The 20871-nt window shown below is 38.2% G+C and overlaps 1 protein-coding gene and 1 long non-coding RNA gene across 2 annotated transcripts in view; one reads left to right on the top strand and one right to left on the bottom strand.

The window, feature by feature from the left end:
• Positions 1 to 20862, top strand: part of LOC118924803 (uncharacterized) — a 25322-nt gene extending 4460 nt beyond the window's left edge. Inside the window, exons 2-3 of the long non-coding RNA XR_008993865.1 lie at positions 3739 to 6130; positions 20750 to 20862. This is a non-coding gene — a long non-coding RNA (uncharacterized LOC118924803). The remainder of the gene's footprint in view (positions 1 to 3738; positions 6131 to 20749) is intronic.
• The window catches only part of A2ML1 (alpha-2-macroglobulin like 1), a 33781-nt gene continuing 28019 nt past the window's right edge, over positions 15110 to 20871 (bottom strand). The window contains exons 32-36 of the mRNA XM_036909915.2: positions 20781 to 20871; positions 20442 to 20510; positions 16484 to 16586; positions 16004 to 16045; positions 15110 to 15528 (exon numbers count right to left, since the gene is read on the bottom strand). Of these exons, the coding sequence (XP_036765810.2) occupies positions 16005 to 16045; positions 16484 to 16586; positions 20442 to 20510; positions 20781 to 20871 (304 nt within the window). The 3' untranslated portion in view covers positions 15110 to 15528; position 16004. The remainder of the gene's footprint in view (positions 15529 to 16003; positions 16046 to 16483; positions 16587 to 20441; positions 20511 to 20780) is intronic.

The following is a 20871-nucleotide window of genomic DNA, read 5'->3' as shown; positions in this document are numbered from 1 at the left end:
AGGACAGCTTCTTCCTCACCTACACCCACCATACTCACTTCCTTTAGAGTAGACGTTTGAAATTACCATATTGATTGGTTCAGCTCAATATTTCACCCACTGTTGCCCTTGAAAAAAGCAGATGTACTCCCACATCCTTGAGTAGCATAAAGTTGACAATAACATACGCTTTACCAGTTTAGACAGTTACCGTGTGGTTAAGAATAAATTACATACCTTCTCCCTGACTTGGGTTTGTTTCTGTAAGTTTCCCTGGGAGGAAATAACACCTAGTAGTTGTTGGAAATAAATGAAATGTTTATGAAGTATTTCACGCAGTGTCTGACCCATAGTATGAGCTATTATTCTTAGTTTCCCTTAGTAACCCAATGTATTTTTGTCCTCGCCAAATGCATCTAAAAGCACTCTTTATGTTTTATTCAGCCTACATCACAACTTTAATTAACTCACAATTTAGTTAATGAGCTTATGAGTCAGTTTAGTTACTGAATTTACTGTCAAGGAGGAAAAACTTTTCCTCCACTCTTTTAGATTAATGGGGGCCCATGAATTAAACTAACAAAAGACAGATTAACAGGAGAAGAGTTACACAAGTTTTATTAATAGTATTTGTATGGGAGTTCCCAGAAAAAAAGTAAAACTCAAAGAAGCAGCTTGGAAGCTCATATGCACTTCTTAACAACGGAAAGAGGGTCAGAGCTTCCAAGGAGGGTAAACTGCAGGGAGCTGCTCTTTCCTCCCTGATCTCAGAGCTGGACGGATGCAGAGGGGATCTTTCCTTACAGGGAAACTTGTTAGGCGGCAGCAAACTCTCTCTGTTAATTAATTCTTAATCCTGTTAATTAATCATTTTATTAATTTTTAATCTGTTAATTCTCAAAATAATCCTTATGCAAAAGTGGTATACTTTGGGGTGGCATATTCTAATCCCCTTCATTACTGTCATTTTATATGAAAATAGTATTCCCTGATCTGTGTACAAAAAGCCTCTTTTCGACTTCAAGTATGTCTTCTAGTCTTCTTTTCCAGGATTTGGGTACAAATGCACGTTGAGACTAAGCACTAGATTTATAACCCTCCAGGGCTACGTGCCCTATAGGCCAAAGAGCTAAGAGCTTGGGAAGAAGTCTAAAGGGAAAAAACAATTCAAAATATACTTAGAACCTCTGTTCATGGCTTTACGTACATTATTGCATTCCACCTTCTCATTAACCTTTCCTGCTAGCTATTATTAATCCTTAATTTACAGATGAGGAAATTAAAGCTCAGAAAGGTTAGATAAATTGCTCATAGTTCATGGGAGTACTAAGTAATAGAGTCAGAATTTAAATTCAGGTCTGTCTTGACTCCAAGGCTCATATCTACATCACATCTTTCACAGGGTGAAAATAGAATAGTATAAAAGGTCTATTTAAAATGCTTAGCACACACATAAATGTTTGCACAAAAATACTTGGTATTTGCCACTGTAAAGCCATGCAATGGAAAACCCACTCTGTGCTTGTTAATAGGGAAATAACTCTGGATATCATTTCCACAGAAATACTTGGGAGTTATATATATATATATATATATATATATATATATATATATATCATTTCCCCAAATTCTCTGTTTTCTCCTGTGCTTATAAACTATGGCAAGCAGATAATGGCCCCAAAGATGTCCTCATCCGTGAAACCTGTGAATGTGTTATGGCTGTGGAGAAGGTGAATTAAAGTTCAGATGGAATTAAGGTCACTAATTAGTAAATATATACCATGGAATATTATTCAGCCATAAAAAAGAAAGAAGTCTAGCCACGTGCAACAACATGGATGGACCTAGAGGATATTATAAGTGAAATAAGTGAAAGACAGATACCATATGATTGCACTTATTTGTAGGATCTAAAAAACAAAACCAGACAAATGAACAAAACAGAAGCAGACTCATAGACACTGAGAAGTGACCAGGGGGTTACCATGGGGGAGGGGTCGGGTGGTTGAAATAAGTGAAGGGGATACAGAGGCACAAAATCTCAATCATGGTTAAGTTAGTCATAGGGAGAAAGTACAGCATAGAGAATAAAGTCAATAATTCTGTAACATTTTTCTGTGTTGACAGTAACTACACTATCTGGGGTGGGCATTTAATAATGTAGTTAACTGTCCAATCACTACATTGCATACTTTAAACATATATAATATTATATGTCAACTATACTTCAATTTAACAAGAAAAGAAGTTTGCTAATCAGATGAGCTGAAAATAGGGAGATTATTCTAGATTATCTGGATGAGCCAAATATAATCTCAAGAGTCCTTGGAAGTGTGCGTGGGAAGCAGAAGAGGCAGGCTGAGTTATGCAGTGTGAGGAGGATCCTGCCATTGCTGGCTTGATAATGGAAGGGGATGGTGGGGAACTGAGCAACGTGGGGGGCCTCTAGAAACTGGGGGTAAAAGGAAATGGATTCTCTCCTAGAATCTCCAGGAAAGAGCTCAGCCCTGAAAACACCTTGATTTCACCTAGTGAGATGTATGTTGCACTTTCTGATCTACAGAACTGTAGATAATAAATCTACATTGTTTTAAACCACTAATTTGTGGTGAATTGTTACAGCAGCAATAGAAAACTAACATATAAGCTAACAAAAAGCAGCTAATTTTAGACCTTTCCTGTTGCCAAAGTCCAGCCAATTGCCAACTTCATTAATCCTTTGTTTGCTAACAATAGAATTTATGGTATCACATGCTTGAACTAATTGATGAGTAAATGCTCAGGAGTCCTTTTGAGTGGCAGCTTTTCAGTTCCCTAAGAATGATATTAAAGTATAATTTTCAAAATGGGAGAATTATAACTCTCATACAAATATAAAATGAACATGAGCCAAAGATTTATGTAACTTGTTAATGAATGAAAGAACCAGCGAGACACTAAGGTCAGTTCAAAGTGCATTTGAGAAGCTGGGTATTTACAGGCCATTTAATAAAGGAATGTGAGAGAAGACTGCTGGGTTGCATACAAAACTGGTTAATGTCCTATTGGTGCCCTGTTCCTCATGTTGTCTCCTGTGATTAAGAGTTTTTCCCTTTTCCTGGTTTGGGAAAGGGGCAGGGGACACCTCCACAAGGGAAAATTTATGCCCTGATTTTAGGCAGATAGGGGGAGAGATCTTTTCTTGCTTCTGCTGTTTCTCAGTTAGCTTTGGCTCAAGACAATTCTTATGCAAAATGAGCATATTTTGGGGTGGCATGTTCTGATACCCTTCAAATGTGTCACTTACAAAACCTGAATTCATATACTTGATTCTGTAATTCTTTATGCAAACATAACACCTCACAGAGAACCAGTATTTCCTATGATTTAATAATTTACTTTGTTCAAGTTATTGTGCTAGACACCATAGAGATACTAAGATGAACAAAAATACTCATTTTTTCCACAGCACAATATAATTAAGGAACAAAATCATGTATACATATTGTTTAAGTCTGGTATTATGATTAAGAGCATGAACTTTGAGTTTTGGATTTGGATCCTAACTCTGCTACTTATTAGCTCCGCCATTTACATGGTCCTGGGCATAGAACATCACCTCTGCTAGTCTCATTTTCCTTGTCTGTAAAAGGATGGTCCTACCTACCTTTCAGGGTTGTTGTGAGAATTTTGTGAGTAATGCACAGAAATAATTTACCCATTGATTGTCTTTGGTAAGCATTCAATAAATATTGATGGTTATTATTAATTCACAACTAGACTGTAAGGCAGATTGAAGATCCTACATACTGAAGGGTATCAGCATTCTCACCTGGTCTCCGAAAGAGCTGTCCTTCCTATGAAAAAGAGAAAAATATTTGGATACAGTTTGGTAAGAATATGAAGGAATCAGAAGGAATATTTTTAAGCATCTTATCTCTTGATCAAACTGGTCAAATGACAATCTTAACAGTCATTTACATGAACAATGTCAGATGTTTTTTTACTTTTTATCCATTTAATCTTCACCTTGATCCTGAGAGGTCATCATTAAAATGTCTGGTCTAGATCTAGGGGCTGTTGATGAGCCTGTACTCAAGCTCTGCCTCTGACCCGGCTTTCGGAGCACCCAGATCCAGGGAGGAACCACTGCAAGTAAGCAGCACACTCCCCACTTACTGGCCCTTCTCTCCCTCAGGACCAGGGCCCAAATCATGTCAGCGGTCCCTTGGGTTGTAAGCCTCTTAGGCTGCTTGTGCCAAAAGGTGAACCAAAGAGTGAACTCAAGAAATCTCCCCAAATGTCTACTCTTTAAATGTAAATGAGTGTAATATCTCCTTTGTGTCACCCTGACATTTTAAGTATAAAATATCAATTGGAAAAAACTTCAAATCAAAAGTTATACATTCTAGAAGAAGAAATTGGAAAAATTTTAAAGCTTTGAGAGTTAAGTCAATCCCATAGAAGTAAGACACTTTGCAGGAGAAAGTAATATATATGTATATATATTAATATGTAAATATATACATATATATACACATATATATATATATATATTAGCATGTATTATGTTTTCAACACTGCCAGGCAATGTAAGAGATATAGAAGAACTATAAAACATTGTTCCTATTCTCAAAAAGCTTGTAATGTAGTAGGGTAGAAGAAAATTTTGAATCTAAATTGACACAGCCAACCAACACATACACATTTTTCTTCATAAAAAATACTAAAACTGTATGTATGACACATCTCTGAGCAGTGAGTGGAAGAAAAGAGGAAACCTAATGTGGGCTGCGTGACTTCACATGTGATGTCTTATTTCATCCTCTCAAGCATTCATTGAATTAAGGACTATTTTCTCCATTTTTATAGATGAGGTTACCAAAACTGATATCCTAAATGACTTGTCCACAATAAGATATATATATAAGATATATATTAGACTAAAACTCTAATACCAAGTTCTAAATCTCTTACTGTTCTTGCCATATTGAGGTGACCTTGAAGACTTATCACAAGTGGTTCAGATCTTTCTCCTCTCCTTATGCATATGGTAAGACTGTACCTCCCCACCCACCTGAAATTACATATGGCCATGTAACCTGCTCTGGCCACTGAAATGTGAGTGGGTATGATGTGCATCACTTCTGGCCAGAAGCCTCAAGAGCCAGTGCACACCATTAACCATGTTCTCTCTTTTCCTGTGCCACATGGTACAAAATATGTAATGAAGCAGATACTCCATCACCTCGGGTCCTGTAATGAAGACAACAGGGAGCACAGGCCCTATTCAACCCTCAATGGACATGTAGAATAAGGAATAAATGTTTTTATTTCAAGTACTAAACACTGAGTTTGCTTTAACCTGACCAATCCTGACCCATTGGTACTATGAATAAGATTTAGGTCCTAAAATATGTAACTAGTTGAAGGACCAGTCAGCAGGTGATGAGGAAATTTAGTGGAGACTGAAAGTCTGGGACAATCTGTTATTTTTCATCTATAATAACTTAAAAGTCACATAATGCATTTGATCTTATAGCTCTAGAAAAAGTTGAAAACTAGAATATCAGTAGCATGTATGGGTTACTGCATTTGACTGAATTTGACAAGGTACTACAAGAGATGGAGTTTCCAATTAGGAGTAAGAGGGAAAAGAGAGTCCAGAGATATGGGGGCTTATAGGATTGGACGAGTCAGCTGCGTGGAAAAGCTTTTAGGTAATAAAAGCTAATCAGACCTTAGCTTTGTGGCAAGGACCAAATCAAGGCGTGGTAGTCATATCTGTTGTCCAAGCTTCAGAATGGATTCATTTATGGCCCAGCAAATTGCTTGAGTTAGAAAAGATAGCTTAGGGCATAACTCTCCCACCACAGCTTAATGGGCCTGCTGTGCCCACAGCTAAACTGAGAAAGAAAGACAGAATTATCAGTATGGCTACTGACACATGGAGCTGACAAATCAAAGAAGCTGACTAAACTTTGAAACCATGAACCTGGATTAGGAGATCTGTGACTATTAAGGCTGAACAGTGACTCCTGGACTCTTAATCTGCAGGCAGTGGGCAAGCTGTAAAACCTGCTCAGGCCTCCCATATCCTCCCCAGAGGCAGCCAAGCAGGATAACGGCAAAGGAAGATCTCCAGAGGGTACAGCCCAGGGAACATGAACCAGTGAGTCCGTCTTGGGGAACAAAATTGGGACCTGTTGAAGGAAGTTCCTCACCTCCTGGGTAAGAGACCCCCCTAACATTTGTCTAGAACTTCTCCAGAGTAACAATTTTACTGATTAAAAAAAAAAAAAGAGCCTAGGATACAGTATCCATTTTTAAGAAATCATCACCTTCTACACATGGCAGAAGTGTTCAGAGAGACATGTCAGCATGTCAGCTTTCTGTGAGAAAATAACCTATGCTATTTCTGTAGCCCTTGGGTCATCTGGGCTGTCTGTCTAGGACATCATAAAGAGTTCTGTACTTTGGGTCTCAGTTTTCTCACTTTTCAGCTGAAGAGATCATATTAGGTGATGACTAAAGACACATTCTAAAAAATTATACTTCTATCTTCTGCCAATGGTGGGCAGTTCTTGAACTTAATCCAGAATTCAGAAAATGATCTTCATTGCATCCCCTAAAAACTAAAAAATAGTACAGGGTCATCTCTCCCTGGGACCACCACCACCACAAGAGGACTTGCACTGATGAGGGAGGCTAACGGCAGGATAGACTCTTACGTACTCAGGATGAAGACTTCTAACTGGGGAATTCTATTGGACATTCCTGCTCAAAATACTTGAAAAGATCACAAAATGCATAGAACAAATTGCTAGACACAGAGAACAGGCAAATGAGGAAAAAAAACAGTTTCCAGAGCAGCATAAGCTATTTCCTCTGTCTAGAACGTCCTTCCCATGCCTTACCCCTACACCTATATCATCCCTGATTATCCTTAAGAATGCAAAGCAGGTATCCATTCTGGGAATCCTTACTTTGGCCTCAAAATTAGCTTAGGTTCCAACAACTCCTGTCCTTTCATTCCATTCACATCTGTACATTCAGTGTTTACCTTCCTCATTAAGCTCTAAGCCCTGTAAGGGCAGAGTGTAGTCATCATGCTTATCCTGTGCCTGGTGCAGTACCTGTCACTCAGCAGGTGCCCAGCAAATATGTATTTAATAAAGGCTCTTCACTTGCCTTCATATTTCATTGCTGTGGAATAATTATCTCCCCTGCCACACAACCTGTAACTGTGCTGTATGATGGAAGAGAAGAAACCTGGAATAAGAGCAAATGTGCCCCACCAGTTTTGCCAAAACCATAATCTGTTAAATAAATTGCTGAGGGGAAAATACCAGTAAAACACTTCAACAGTAATTCCATCCAACACAAAAGATGAAAGTATGCATACTCTGAAAAACTATAGAGCAAATGCTATGGAATAGCTATTTCGTAAGGAATACCTCATAATCAATTTCTGTGTTTCTAGAACAGCTGTTAAAGGGTAAAAGATGACATCTGTTAGATTTATACATGTATTGTTGATTTTGTGAAGAATATTTCTGAAAATATATATAAGAAACTGAGAATCATATACACCCACAATGTCTACTGTCACATTAACTTGACTTTACTATTCCACTATCTTCATCAACACTGTTTTAATATTCCAGAAAACTCTTGCCCAGAAAATAAAAGTTGCATATAATTGTATTGTTTATCTCAGGAACATCCAGAAAAAAACATTTTAGATTGCTCAGCTTTTTAACAGACAGTTATCAAATGGGTATTGTCTAAGACTTTTAAAAATCCTCACCTTACTATGTCCACAGTCCTAAACCATGATCCTTACCCCACTTAATCAAACCCCTACAGGAAAGATGCCCTTAAAGCAGACCCCAAAAACCTCATAAATATCCTGACTTAGCCTTCCCTTCTCAGACACTGCTAAGGCTCCTTCAAGGCAGTGTGATCCTTTACCACAGTTTGAATAAACCCAGCTTTGCCTGAATAATGGGTGTTTGGGCAGTATTTTCAGGGAGCTGGGATTCAACAAAACTAAGAGTGGTTACTCATGAGGAGAGAACTGAGAGATGTGGAAGGTGTCTTTTTGTACCCTTGAATTTTTCTATTGGTATGTCTATCTATTCCAAAATAAGTGACATATAAATAAATAAAATGTAAACAAACAAACACTTAAAAAGCAGAAGCCATCATTATGTCCTACCCACTCTGGCCAGAAGGGGTCACTTCCCTGCCTCCATGCTTACTGGGGACTGGGGAAAGAAGGCATGGGGTTGGGCCTCAGTTACAGAGCAGAGGACTTCAGTGGGACTGGAAATTTTAATTCCTGAAAAGAAAGGTTCAGGATCTCGCCTCACAATAACGGCTGCTATTCATTGAATACTTTCTAAATGCCAAATAATACTGTAAAAACAGCTTTCTTAACGGTAAATTTGGTGTACAACTACACACATTTAAAGTATACAATTTGGTGAATATTGACATATACATGCAACCATGAAACTATCACCACAATCTAGATAAAGAACATATCCATCACCCCCTCAAAGTCTCACCTGTAATTCATGCCTCCCTCCCTATAGGTAAGTGTTTAAGTACATCACGTGGAAAATGTTATTTCACTCTTGCCACCATTCTTTGACATTTGAGATAAGTATTATTCCTCCCATTCATTAAGGAGGAAACTGAAGTGTAATAGGTTAAATAACTTCCCAGTGTCAGTCTGCTAACAAGTGGTAGAGCTACCATTTAACACAGCATATTTGACACCAGATATACACTAAACCAGAAATTTTCAAACTATAGTACATGCAAAGACTTTCCAAACAGTACAAAGGCTTACCTTCCTAGATCTTCAGCTTTGACATGGATTTCTGTCTCTTCACTGAGAACAGGCTATATGAGTTGAAGCTTCATGATCATTTCTCTTTTTCTTTTCCTTTTTCGCTTTACAAAATGTAAACTTTCATTCATGCCAATGGTGCATTGTTCATGTTCTGGGGTTTAAAAAAAAACTTTCTGAGCTGAAAAAAAAAAGACAGTAGAGTAGGAAGGCAAGGCAGAAACCTCCTCCCACACACACACACACACCAGCAACTACAGCAAACACAACTAACCCTAAAAATGACCCAAAGATGGCAAACCAGACCACTTACACCTGGGGAAGAAGAGAAGACCACACAGAGAAGGGTAAAGTGGCAGAGCCATGATGGAGTAGGACCCAAGCCCTTACCCATCCCAACCCACAGGCAGGAGAAAGAGGAACAGAGCAGGGGGGACATGTCCAGGAACTCTGCACACCTGACCTTGGAGATCTGCTCTGGAAATACAAGTCCAAATCATACTGGGTTCCGGTGATTAGCTGGTCTGGACATCAGGGACAGTTGGAATGCTCTGGGAGGCTGAAACCCCAGCCCTTGTGGAGGACAGGCATGTTCCACCAGTCCCACTGAGACCCAAAGTAGAGGTGGCAGTTTGAAAGATTTGCTAGCAGTGGGAGGGAGGGGTGCCAGAGGGGTAAGGGCTGGACAGAGCACTTTCCGCAGGAGACAGAGCAAGTAGATAATATCTCCCCAGCCCTGCCTTGGCCAAAGAAGTTGGGCGCTTGCAGGAGCCCCAAACCCTCCATTCCCTCTCTGCTGCCCCGATGCACTTCTCTGCACATCGCTGGAGTGCCATCCACTTGGCCCTGCAGCATCACACTTTGATCCCTAGTAGGCAGAGGGAGGCTTTCCCAGCTTTCTCAGCCCTGTCTCAGCCCAATTAGAGAGGTCATGTAAGAGCCAGCTCTCCTTCCTTCCAGTGGGTGGCCAAGGTGGGTGCCACATGCCCACTCCAGAGCCATGTGACTGCCCTGCAAACCTTGTTAATCCAGCAGCCCCGCCATCACTGCAGGGCAAGCAGAGGGTGTTCCTTCCCACAGTGATCCCAGCAGAAGCCACCACTCTGCTTAAAAAGGGCCAGCTGAGGCAAACCGCCAGTAGCAGTAGACTGAGATAGATGACTTCTGGCAGACAGACATAAAGGCAGCCCCACCCAGTGCCCACCAAGAGCAGCTGGGGCTCCTCCACAAAGGACGATCCAGCACTAGTGAGTAAATGGTCTTCAGCCTCTGGGAACCACAGGACACCTTCTTCATAAAGCCATTATTCTCTAGACCAGGAAGCATAGCATATCTATCTAACACAAAGAAAGAAACACAGAAACTCTGACAAAGTGAGGGAGGCAGAGGAATATCTTCCAAAAAAAACTATAGGATAAGATACCACAAAGAGGGCTAACTAAAATGGAGATCACCAATTTTTTTGATGAAGATTTCAAAGTTATAGTCATATATAGGCTCAATGATCTGCAGAAAAGTGTTGAAGATCTTGGAGAGAACTTCAAAAAAGACAAGGAGATGGAAATTAGACAACAGGAACACAATGAAGTTGAGGAACAGAGAGAAAAGAGAATCTCTAGGAATGCAAGAATGCTAAGAGAGATGTGTGACAACTCCAATCAAAACAATATTCTCATAATAAGTGTAGCAGAAGGAGAAGAGAGAGGCAAAGGGATAGAACGTCTCTTTGAGGAAATGATTGTTGAAAACTTCCCCAATCTGGGGAAGGAAATAGACATGCAGGTCATGCAAGCACAGAAAGCCCTTAACAAAAAGGAAACAACACCAAGACATATAATAATTAAAATGGCAAAGATTAAGGATCAGGAGAGAGTATTGAAAGCAGCCAGAGAGAGACAAAAGATTACTTATGAGGGGAAAGCCCATCAGGCTGCCAGCAGACTTCTGAGCAGAAATTTTAGAGGCCAGAAGGGAGTGGCATGAAATATTTAATGTATGGAAACAGAAGGACCGCCTTTAACCAAGAATCCTCTGCCCAGCAAGATTATCATTCAAATTTGAAGGAGAGATTAAACATTTCCCAGAAAAATGAAGGCTCAAGGAATTTATAACCACACTAGCATTACAGGATATGTTAAAGGGACTTCTGCAGATGGAAATTTTCCTAAGCCTAAGTAGTTTTCACCAAAATAAACCCATAGTAAAGGTAGTAGACCAATTACTTACCAAGCAAGTATAAAATTAAAACAAAACAAGAATAGTAAACAAACTATACACATAATCAGTCAAGTGATACACAAAAAATTCAGATTATGACTTCTAATACATAAATGGTGGAAGAGTTAAACTACTTTAATGTAAGATTCCTTTTAATGATTTACAATTCTGTCAAACAAATTGAAAGATGACCTAATCAAGTTGAACACTGATAATAGATCACTAAGAATAATTTTTTATCAAAATTATTGTATGGTTTTGACATATAATTTGAAAAAGTTCAGAAAATTTGGTGACATTGCTAAAGATAAATGCCTTCCATTCCTACTTTCTCATTTACTTGAGGGAGATTTCTCAAAGAATGTATCTATAATGCATATAATTAAACATTAGAATAAAATTAATCATATCTCATTCTAGAAATAGGTAATGACCATTTATAGATATATTCACTAACTGAAAAAATACCCCAACTATATCCATCCTACTAGAAATTGTGTTTCCAATTTTATTTTACATTTTGTATTTAGTACTTATTTACTAAAATATGTAATAAAAATTTTTTAACTGTTTATTTTTTAAATTTGTGCTGTTTTGATCCACAGAATCTATGTATAATTATAATGTTAGTTCAACCCACAAGAATTCTTGAATACCTTCTAGTCTTATAGAATAAAAATACTTTGATATTTCAAGTTGTATATGTTCTCTTGTGGCAGGAAGTTTGTTAGGGTGATCAGTAAAACTTGAAAACATAAAAATATATTAGAAAAATTCCATAATGAAAGTGGATGGAAATATGAGTTGACAGGAGAAAAGGAAAAAGTGTAAAAATTCTGTTAAGGAACTTATTTTGTCATTTTTAAAAATGGATAGTGGGTATTAAGTTGTATGGACTGTCGATTACATTAGATAATATTTCTTAAGTAGTACAACAGTTTTATTCTTGCTAATATTCTAATATCCAGAAATCATATCATTTCAACTATTTAAGATGAAAATTTTAGATGTTGACTGAAATTATTCAAGGGAGTGTATGCTTTTTAAAATTTCTTTTAGGAGCTACACAATAAAAAAATGTTTGAAGTTTATGTTTTTCCTCATATTTGCTCCATGGAAATGATGAGAGAAAATTCAGTTTGGAGATGTATGGAAGTCAGAGCGCAAAGTGAGGAAGGAATTCATTAAAGCAAGAACAGCAGGGAAAGGCAGCTGTTTTGTAGGCAGCAGACAGCAAGGAAGAACAGAGGGAGAAAAGGGAAGCTTGCTGAACTCTTGCTTGGCATTGGGCAAATCTCTTGCCAACTCTTAAAGCTAGGGTCACCTGGCATCCAAGGTCTGCTGGAATCTGCATGACATGAGGACTAAGTCTCTACTACCTCAGGCTTTGGGGTTGCTGCAGAGCATTGGATGGAACAAGATTATGTTCTGAGAACTTCTCAAAGGCAAAGAAAGGAGATTTTCAGGCAGGTTACTAAAGAGCACGAGCATACAGCTGCAGTCTTGTCTGGGTCAACCAGGCAGGAACTTACAAACCCAAATCAGAGCTCTCAGTAGCTTCTCCCCACTTATCTGAAGTAGGACAGAGAGTGACATGCTTGAAGAAAGGGGAATATGGGCAACCTCAAAGAGGACGTGCACTTAAAGGTTTAGAGTTTGAGGTTTTATAGGGCCTTTTGGGTAAAGGTTAGCATAAGGCATGATGTATACAGGTAATTTGTCATTCTTTTGATGTTTGTGTTAAGAATGGGGTTATTTAAAAAAGGCATCCTACACTATGGGAGAATATATTCATATGACTTATCCAATAAGGGGTTAACATTCAAAATATATAAAGAACTCACATGCTTCAACACCCAAAAAGCAAATAATCTGATTAAAAAATGGGCGAAGGATCTGAACAGAAACTCTCCAAAGAAAATATTCGGATGGCCAACAGGCACATGAAAAGATGCTCCACATAGCTAATCATAAGGGAAATGTAAATTAAAACCACAATGAGGTATCACCTCACACCAGTTAGGACGGCCAACATCCAAAAGACAAGAAACAACAAATGCTGGTGAGGATGTGGAGAAAGGGGAACCCTCCTACACTGCTGGTGGGAATTTACTGCTGGTAAATTAGTTCAACTATTATGGAAAGCAATATGGAGGTTCCTCAAAAAACTCAAAATAGAAATACCATTTGACCCAGTAATTCCACTCCAAGAATTTACCCAAAAGAAAACAAGATCCCTGATTCAAAAAGACATATACACCCCTATGTTTATCGCAGCACTATTTATAATAGCCAAGATATGGAAGTAAGCTAAGTGTCCATCAGTAGATGAATGGATAAAGAAGAGGCGATACATACACACAATGGAATACTCTTCAGCCATAGAAGAAAAGAAATCCTACCATTTGTTACAACATGGATATGGAACTAGAGGGTATTATGCTCAGTGAAATAAGCCAGGCAGAGAAATACAAGTGCCAAATGATTTCCCTCATTTGTCTAGTATAACAATGAAGCAAAACTGCCGGAACAAAACAGCAGCAGACTCACAGACTCCAAGAAGGAACTAGCAGTTACCAAAGGGAAGGGGGTTGGGGAGGTAAGTGGGGAGGGAGAAGGGGACTAAGGGGCATTATAATTAGCGCTCACAATATAGGTAAGTCATGGGGAAGGCAGCACAGCATGGAGAAGACAATGACTCTATAGCATCTCACTACCCTGATGGACAGTGACTGCAATGGGGTTGGGGGGGAGACTTGATAGTATGGGCGGATGTTGAAACCACAATGTTGCTCATGTGAAACCTTCATAAGATTGTGTATCAGTGACACTAAAATAAAATAATGGGGTTTTTTAGGTGACTTTGTTGGCAGAAACTTGTTATCCCTCTTTGGTTACTCCTTTCTTTTTTGTATTTTCTTTATTCCAACTACTTTACCTTTCTCAACTATTCAATGGGGACCTTGAGAAAAGACAAGGAAGCATCAGGTAGCCAACTATGGGAAGATAGAACAGAACAGCAGCTCTTCCTTGATAGAAGCAGGACTGCTCTATACAAGTCACTCCCACCCATGGTTTATTACTCAGTTTTTGCCTAAGGGTCTCAGTCTAAGTCACATGCTTTTTCCTTGAATAAACACTAGCTTAATTCCATGGCTTCGTTTGTCAGGGGCTTCATTTCTCTACCCTATTTTCTCATCTCCCTCAACTTGTTTTCCCTTCTCTTCCTCCTTAATGGAAAGGCTTCTTAAATCAGGAATATCCAAACAGACACCTCAAATAATGTCAGATTTAAGTGTGACGAAGAGGAGCAGGGGAGGGGATGAAGGCCAGAGAGATTAGGTCGGTGTCTAATGGCCATTTCCTGTTACTTATATCAGTTCTCTTGCCATGATACCGGAGGGGTAAGAAGGCTTGGGAGGCCTCTGTTGGATATGTTCCCCATCTTCTCTCAATTTGGGAGCTCCTGCGAGGACCAGGCAGAGTCTAGGGTGCAGGAGACAGGGAATGAATAGTTAATGCAAGTGTGGCCCTGGGCTTATGGAAGTGTTTCTCCATCATGGGCTTATGATTCTCCAACTCTTCCAGTCAGTTTAGGATCAAGGAGAGCGATATCAGAGTGTGGACATCCAGGGTAAAAGGGTATAATTACCTAGAGAATCCTCTCTGTTTAAATATTATTCACCTTTCTTTCCCTATCTGTCTGTATGCTTCCAAACCTGTTTCCCAAATGAAGACATTGCTCCAAGGAAGAGTTTATGCAATGACGGGTACCCTGTATGGAAAAGGCTGCGGTGACTGAGGTGATGGAGGAGCAAAGCAGAGACAGGGAGAGAATCCTGGCCAGCCACTCTCCTTATCAATCACAATTTGCCCTGCAGTGATGGCTGACTGAGAACAGTCCCTTAATTAGGTTGTGCTATTGGACCCTCTTTGAATCCTTTGATTTGTAACTCTGAGACATCGGGCCAAAGAGTTTAGGGAAGAAGCCAAAATGGGAGCTTTGGATAAAGGATATTCATCATCTTTAAACAGAACCTTTGGTATCCACAGAAATATGCACAGAGCCAAGTATCCAAATTTTCTTTCAAAGAAAAAGAAAGTTTATTTTTTAAATCTATTCCCAGAGCCCTAACTTACATCTCCCCCTAGATTTAACCTCCAGTAAGACATTCTTGTCTCTTGGTCACCCTTTATACCACCATCTCCTCTCTGGAGAATCCCATAAATGGCTAGATCTCTTCCCACAATGATCTCTCCCATGTAGTTCCTCTTTTGTGTGATAATTCCTAGTCCATCTCCCTTAGCTCTTTACTCTGGCACCTGTGCATGCATCTGTGAAGTAGTAGAAAGTAGCTGAGATCTGGCCTGCTCATCTGTTATCCTTTTACTAGTCAATCAGAGAAATCTATTTGATTGAATCAGTTCAGTTTTAAGAGGCAAAAGAATGCTGTCCAATAATGTCACAGAAGATTAACTTTCCAACTTCAAACCTGGGGTAAAAAAACAAAAACAGAAGATCATGACACTCAGAAAGTCTTCACAAGTACAGAGCAACTTATTCCTAACTAGGAAAAAAAAAAACACCTCACAAACACATGATGAGATTATTAATGTGTTATCTCAGGGGAGTAGAATCAGGTAATCTTTATTTTTGTCTTTGTATTTTATATAACAAAGATATGTGATGTAAAAATAATTAGGAAAATGCACCAATTTTCAAATCAGAAAAAACTGTTTATAAAAATCACATAGAACCCCTCACACAAATCCACTATTATAATAGCTTTTCTTAAGTGAACTACGGAGATTATTATTCTCTCTACAAGAATTTAGGACAAAAAAGGAAAAACCATTTTCTATCAAAAGTATGCTTCCCCAAAACAATAACAGTAACTCAGAAGAAGGTCCCCTTAATTTCTGAATACTACAACCCTACTCCAAAGATCTTTTCTCTTCTGGGCTTACCTCATTCACAGATATCAGAATACTGAACTGTTGCCTGTTCATCTGTAAAATTAGATAATATATTATTATATTGCCGTCCTCATACATTCAAAGAGAAAATACCTCATAAAAACTATTGCTTTAGCCTTTGTAGAGGATCCCTACAGATTATGAGTAGATTCAGCATCACAGGAAGGTTCCAACCACTAATGTTTGCACATTCATGGTAAATTATTAATGACAGCAAAAATGAATAGTTAGCCCTTAAAGAACAACGGTCCACATTGTTCTGTTGGTCTATGGACCACATCATATGGAATATCTCTAATGCAGAAGACTTCTTAAAAAGACATATGAATTAAAATGTTTTAGGAGATCGAGATCAGATAATGTAATTATGTGCAACTTGGACTGGGAAGGAGTATTTGTAAAGTTAAGAGAGATGTCATGAAGAATGAGGCAGAAATATGTTGGGAGATGCAGTGAAGTCTCAGCCCTCACCTGGTAGGTAGTAGTCATAGACTGTAACAGCTGCTGGTTTTAGGTTGGTGACCAACACAGTTTGGCTGATGGAGAAGGTAAAAGTCTGAGTCTTCTTACTGATCTATGGGGAAGGTAGACGAAACATCACCTTAGAACTGACGTGAAAATAACACTATGTAATGTGGAGGTTAAAGACTTTTCAACAGATTTTTCTGAAACCTTTCTCCCTGTCCCTTCTGCCCCATGACAGTCTTAAAGATTCTTGCCTCTTTCTTCTTAGGACATTTAGAGCTTCTGGGTTCTTCTGTAAAATGGTCCCCTCATTCTTGGTCTACTCTAACCCACTGGTCCTCCACTAAATTAACTGAAGTGGCCAAAGAAACAGAGGCGTCCGTTTTACTCCAATGGCTCTGTGCCCCCTATTGGTTATCTCTCTTTATTCAGAATTTCTAATCAAATGACATCTCCCCAGAGAGGCTTTTCCTGAACACTTTATTTAGACACAGTCACATCCTGGCCCACTCCTGCCATCACTCTTGACCCCCTTGTCCTGCATAGCAGTCATTCCTACTGAATGTGTGTGTGTGTGTGTGTGTGTGTGTCTGTGTGTGTGTGTGCGTGCGCACACATACATATGTATTCCCTAGATTCTACATATCATCTGTCTCTCCACTAGAACATCACAACTCTGTGAAAGCAGGGTCACATTTACTGTTTTCACTGCTTTATCTCCATTATGTTGAAGAGTGTCTGGCACATATTGTTTGCTCAATAAATATTGGCTGATAAATGAATAAATGGAGAATTTAAGATAATTGTATAAACTAATCTACTATAAGAAAGAAATAAGATTCATGTTATAAATTTAGGTATGTGGTTATAAATACCTAATTAGGATCCTGAGATTTCTTTAGATACAGTGTCCCCCAGAGTGGCCCAGGAACTCTCAGAGAGCCCCAAACTGTATCCATGAGTCTGTGATACCAGGATTATTTTTGGAATATTACTAATATATTATTTGCTTTTTCCATTTTTATTATCTTTTACTGTACAAGTATGCAGGGGCTACTTGATGTGAGATATTGCAACAGACAGAATGCAGAAGCAGATAGGAGAATTTTAATCTTAACATTTAAGCCAGATATATACACTTTTTTTCATTTAAGCCAGTTATTAAAGCAAAAATGAAAACAATCTGCTATTCTCGTTAATTTTGGGGGGGAATGTAGTTATTTTTCATAAAAATGTTCTGTTAAAATATAGTGAGTTTAATACAGTTGTTTTTAAATAAATTAATTAAGATTTTAAGATTTTTATCAGTTTTACTTTCTAATAAGATAAACGTCAATAGATATAACCCACATCACCATAAGCTGTTTGAGGTCCTTAGAAATTTAAGAGCACATAGTGGTCCTGGAATCAAAACATTTTAGAACTACTGCCCATCATTTAGTTACCATAAAGATTTAAAATAAATGACTAATGTAAACCAAAAGAAAGTTGGGATAGCAGTCTTAATACCTGACCAAATAGAATCTAAGGCAAAAAAAAAAGTGTGTGTGGCACATGTGCATAGAAATGTAAGACAAAGATATGTGTGTGTGTATATATATATATACATATATATATATACACACACACATATATATACACGTACATGAACATAAAGAAATCAGGGTAAAAGAAGGACAGCATGTATTAATAAGAGGAACACTAAATAAGACATATTCATAAAAATATATGTACCTAATTATGTAGTTGCAAAATATATCTACCAAGAAACAACTGACAGAATTGCCTAGATAATGGAAAAATCAACAATTGTATTTAGAAATTTTAACAAACCCTTTTCAGAACATAAATCAAGTAGAAAAATAAGCAGAGATACGACATGAACAACAGAAGTACTGATCTTGCACCTTTAGATCTGGATGAAGCCCATACTCGAGAAAGAGGGACTAGACATTCTTTTGGAGCACACACTAAACATTTCTAAAAGAAATACCATATATCAGGTCACAAAAGAAATGCCAATACATTCCAAAGGACCACTATGATGAAGACTATGCCTTCAGACCATAATGCAGTAAAATTAGAAATTAATCACAAAAGCATAGTTTTAAAAGCCCAATGAATTTCTAAAACAAAAATTAAGGTATAGCACAAAAATGGTAATGAAAACAATGTTGGTCAAAAATTGTGGGGCAGAGATAAAATGTACTTAGAAGGAAATTTATAGTTTAATATCATTAGAAATAGTTTAAATTCATTAGAAAATAAGGAAGACTAAAAACAAACAAATCCAACATTTAACTGGAAAAGCTGGAAAAAGAGGAACAGAAAATACATCCTTTCCCCCCTCCCTTCAGCCCAAAATAAAGAAAAGAAATAATAAAGGAAGAAGTTAATGAAACAGAGCACCAAAACTAACCAAAAAATAACAACAACAAAAACAACAACAGAGAAGACGAATAAAACCAAAAGCCCTTTTTGTTAAATGTGAATAAGATTGGCCTCTGGTGAAATTAATCAAGAGCAATGGGGAGAATATACACAGAAAAAGGGAAATTGAAATTACTGCAGATACAATCATGAACACTGGCTTTTAGACCATTAGACTTGACAGATTCGCTGGACATTGATCGGCAGATGGTCACTGTCTCAGGAATGGCATCATGGAGGTTAGAATCCCCAGGTTCTCCTCCCACCGCAGCCACTGACAAGCATCACAACTGGACAAGCCACTCTTACTCTACCCTTCCAGGCCTCAGTCTTCTTACATGTAAGGAGAATCGCTGTGTGAGACTCAAAGAAGGTCTATAGAAAAGCATCATAAACTTTGCAAAAATTTTAAGCAACTACAACATTGTTATGTCAGGGTTGCTCCTGATAGACTAACCAGAGTTGTCTCATAAGAAACGATACAGGGCTCCCTCAAAACAACAAACCCCTAGCACCCTAGAAGATAAGGAAACCACAGTTAGTACATGAGTTGCTGTGGGGGCAGGGGCTGGAAATGGATGTCACTGACAACAGTAAATTTTAATTGGAAATACTCCTGTCAGTTACACAATGTTTCCTTGTATTGAATAGAATATGAAGAAATAGGCATTATAACGATTTTTAGAACATTACTAATCCTTGAAAGTGTCTCATTTTGTTGAAATGAAAGCTTACCTACAATGTCTGATTAACATTAATTAATGTTAAGATTACATTAAAATAACATCAATAGCTGATGTTTATTGAGGGCTTACTCTAGACCAGACATAGTTCTAAATAGTTTTACATGTCTTATGTCATTTAATTATTTCAATAGCTCTATGAGATAAATAACTATTTTTACTACTACCCATCTTCATTTTACAGCTGAGGAAACATACATTTGACAACTGGCAGCCAATGCTAGAACCAGAATTGTAGCCTAGGAAGCCTGGCAGCAAAGTTAACCACTATGTAATCCTCCAGAGCTATGACATTGCAGGTGGCTACTGAGCATGTGAAATGTGGCCAGTCAGAATTGAGATGTGTTGTAAGTGCAAAATACATAGTAGACTTAAAGATAGAGTATGAAAAAAAAAGTGTAGATACCTCATCAACAATTTTGTATATTAGTTTCATTTCATTAGTGAAATGAAAATGTTTTGTGTCTGTAAGGCTGAATAAGATATGTTATTATAAGTCATTTCAACTGTTTCCCTTCACTTTTTAAAATGTGGCTGCTGCTGGAATTTTTAAGTGACATAGATGACTCACATTTTGTATCTGTTAGCGCTGCCCTGGAGGTGCACGACAGTATGTTATGGTATCAGGATAGCATGGAGGGAGAACTTGTTCAGTGATTATGGACTCATTCTCTGGGGTCCCTCATCCGTGTGTATGTGACATCAGTATATATATATATATACAGATTAGAAGGGAAGTTGCAAGGATACATAAGCAATCACGTTCTTTGGTTCAGTTCCCAAATACCTACCTCTTCCAAGTAAATGTTAAGTGTGTCAGTTCCAGATTCAACCTTCTTCACCAGTGGTTGTTGGAGAAGCTAAATAAGGCAAAGGGAAAAAAGGAGACTAAGAACCAGAGCCTTCCCTATCCCATAATCTTCCAAAGCTCTGTCATGATCAAGGAAATAATATATACTATGGAAAAAGGTAAGAGAAAAGGAACCAAAATTATTACAGGGTCCATTTCCTCTATCCCAAGTAATTTTGTGAACATTTAGATAATACCACGATGCCCATTTCACCAGCTTTTTAATAATAATGTTCCATCCTCTTGCAGCTAGTTAAATGAAAAAACAGAAAAGACTTACTGACTGAATGGTGCCCTCCATGGGACTGAACCCAGAAAGCATTTTCACTTCTACAATGGCCAAGTTGGAAGAGCTGCGCCTTCCCACATAA

The sequence above is a fragment of the Manis pentadactyla genome, chromosome 14 (genome assembly GCF_030020395.1).
Source record: "Manis pentadactyla isolate mManPen7 chromosome 14, mManPen7.hap1, whole genome shotgun sequence".
Lineage (NCBI taxonomy): Eukaryota > Metazoa > Chordata > Mammalia > Pholidota > Manidae > Manis > Manis pentadactyla.
Note: the sequence above shows the minus strand (reverse complement) of the source record. Positions and strands in the feature narration are given on the sequence as shown.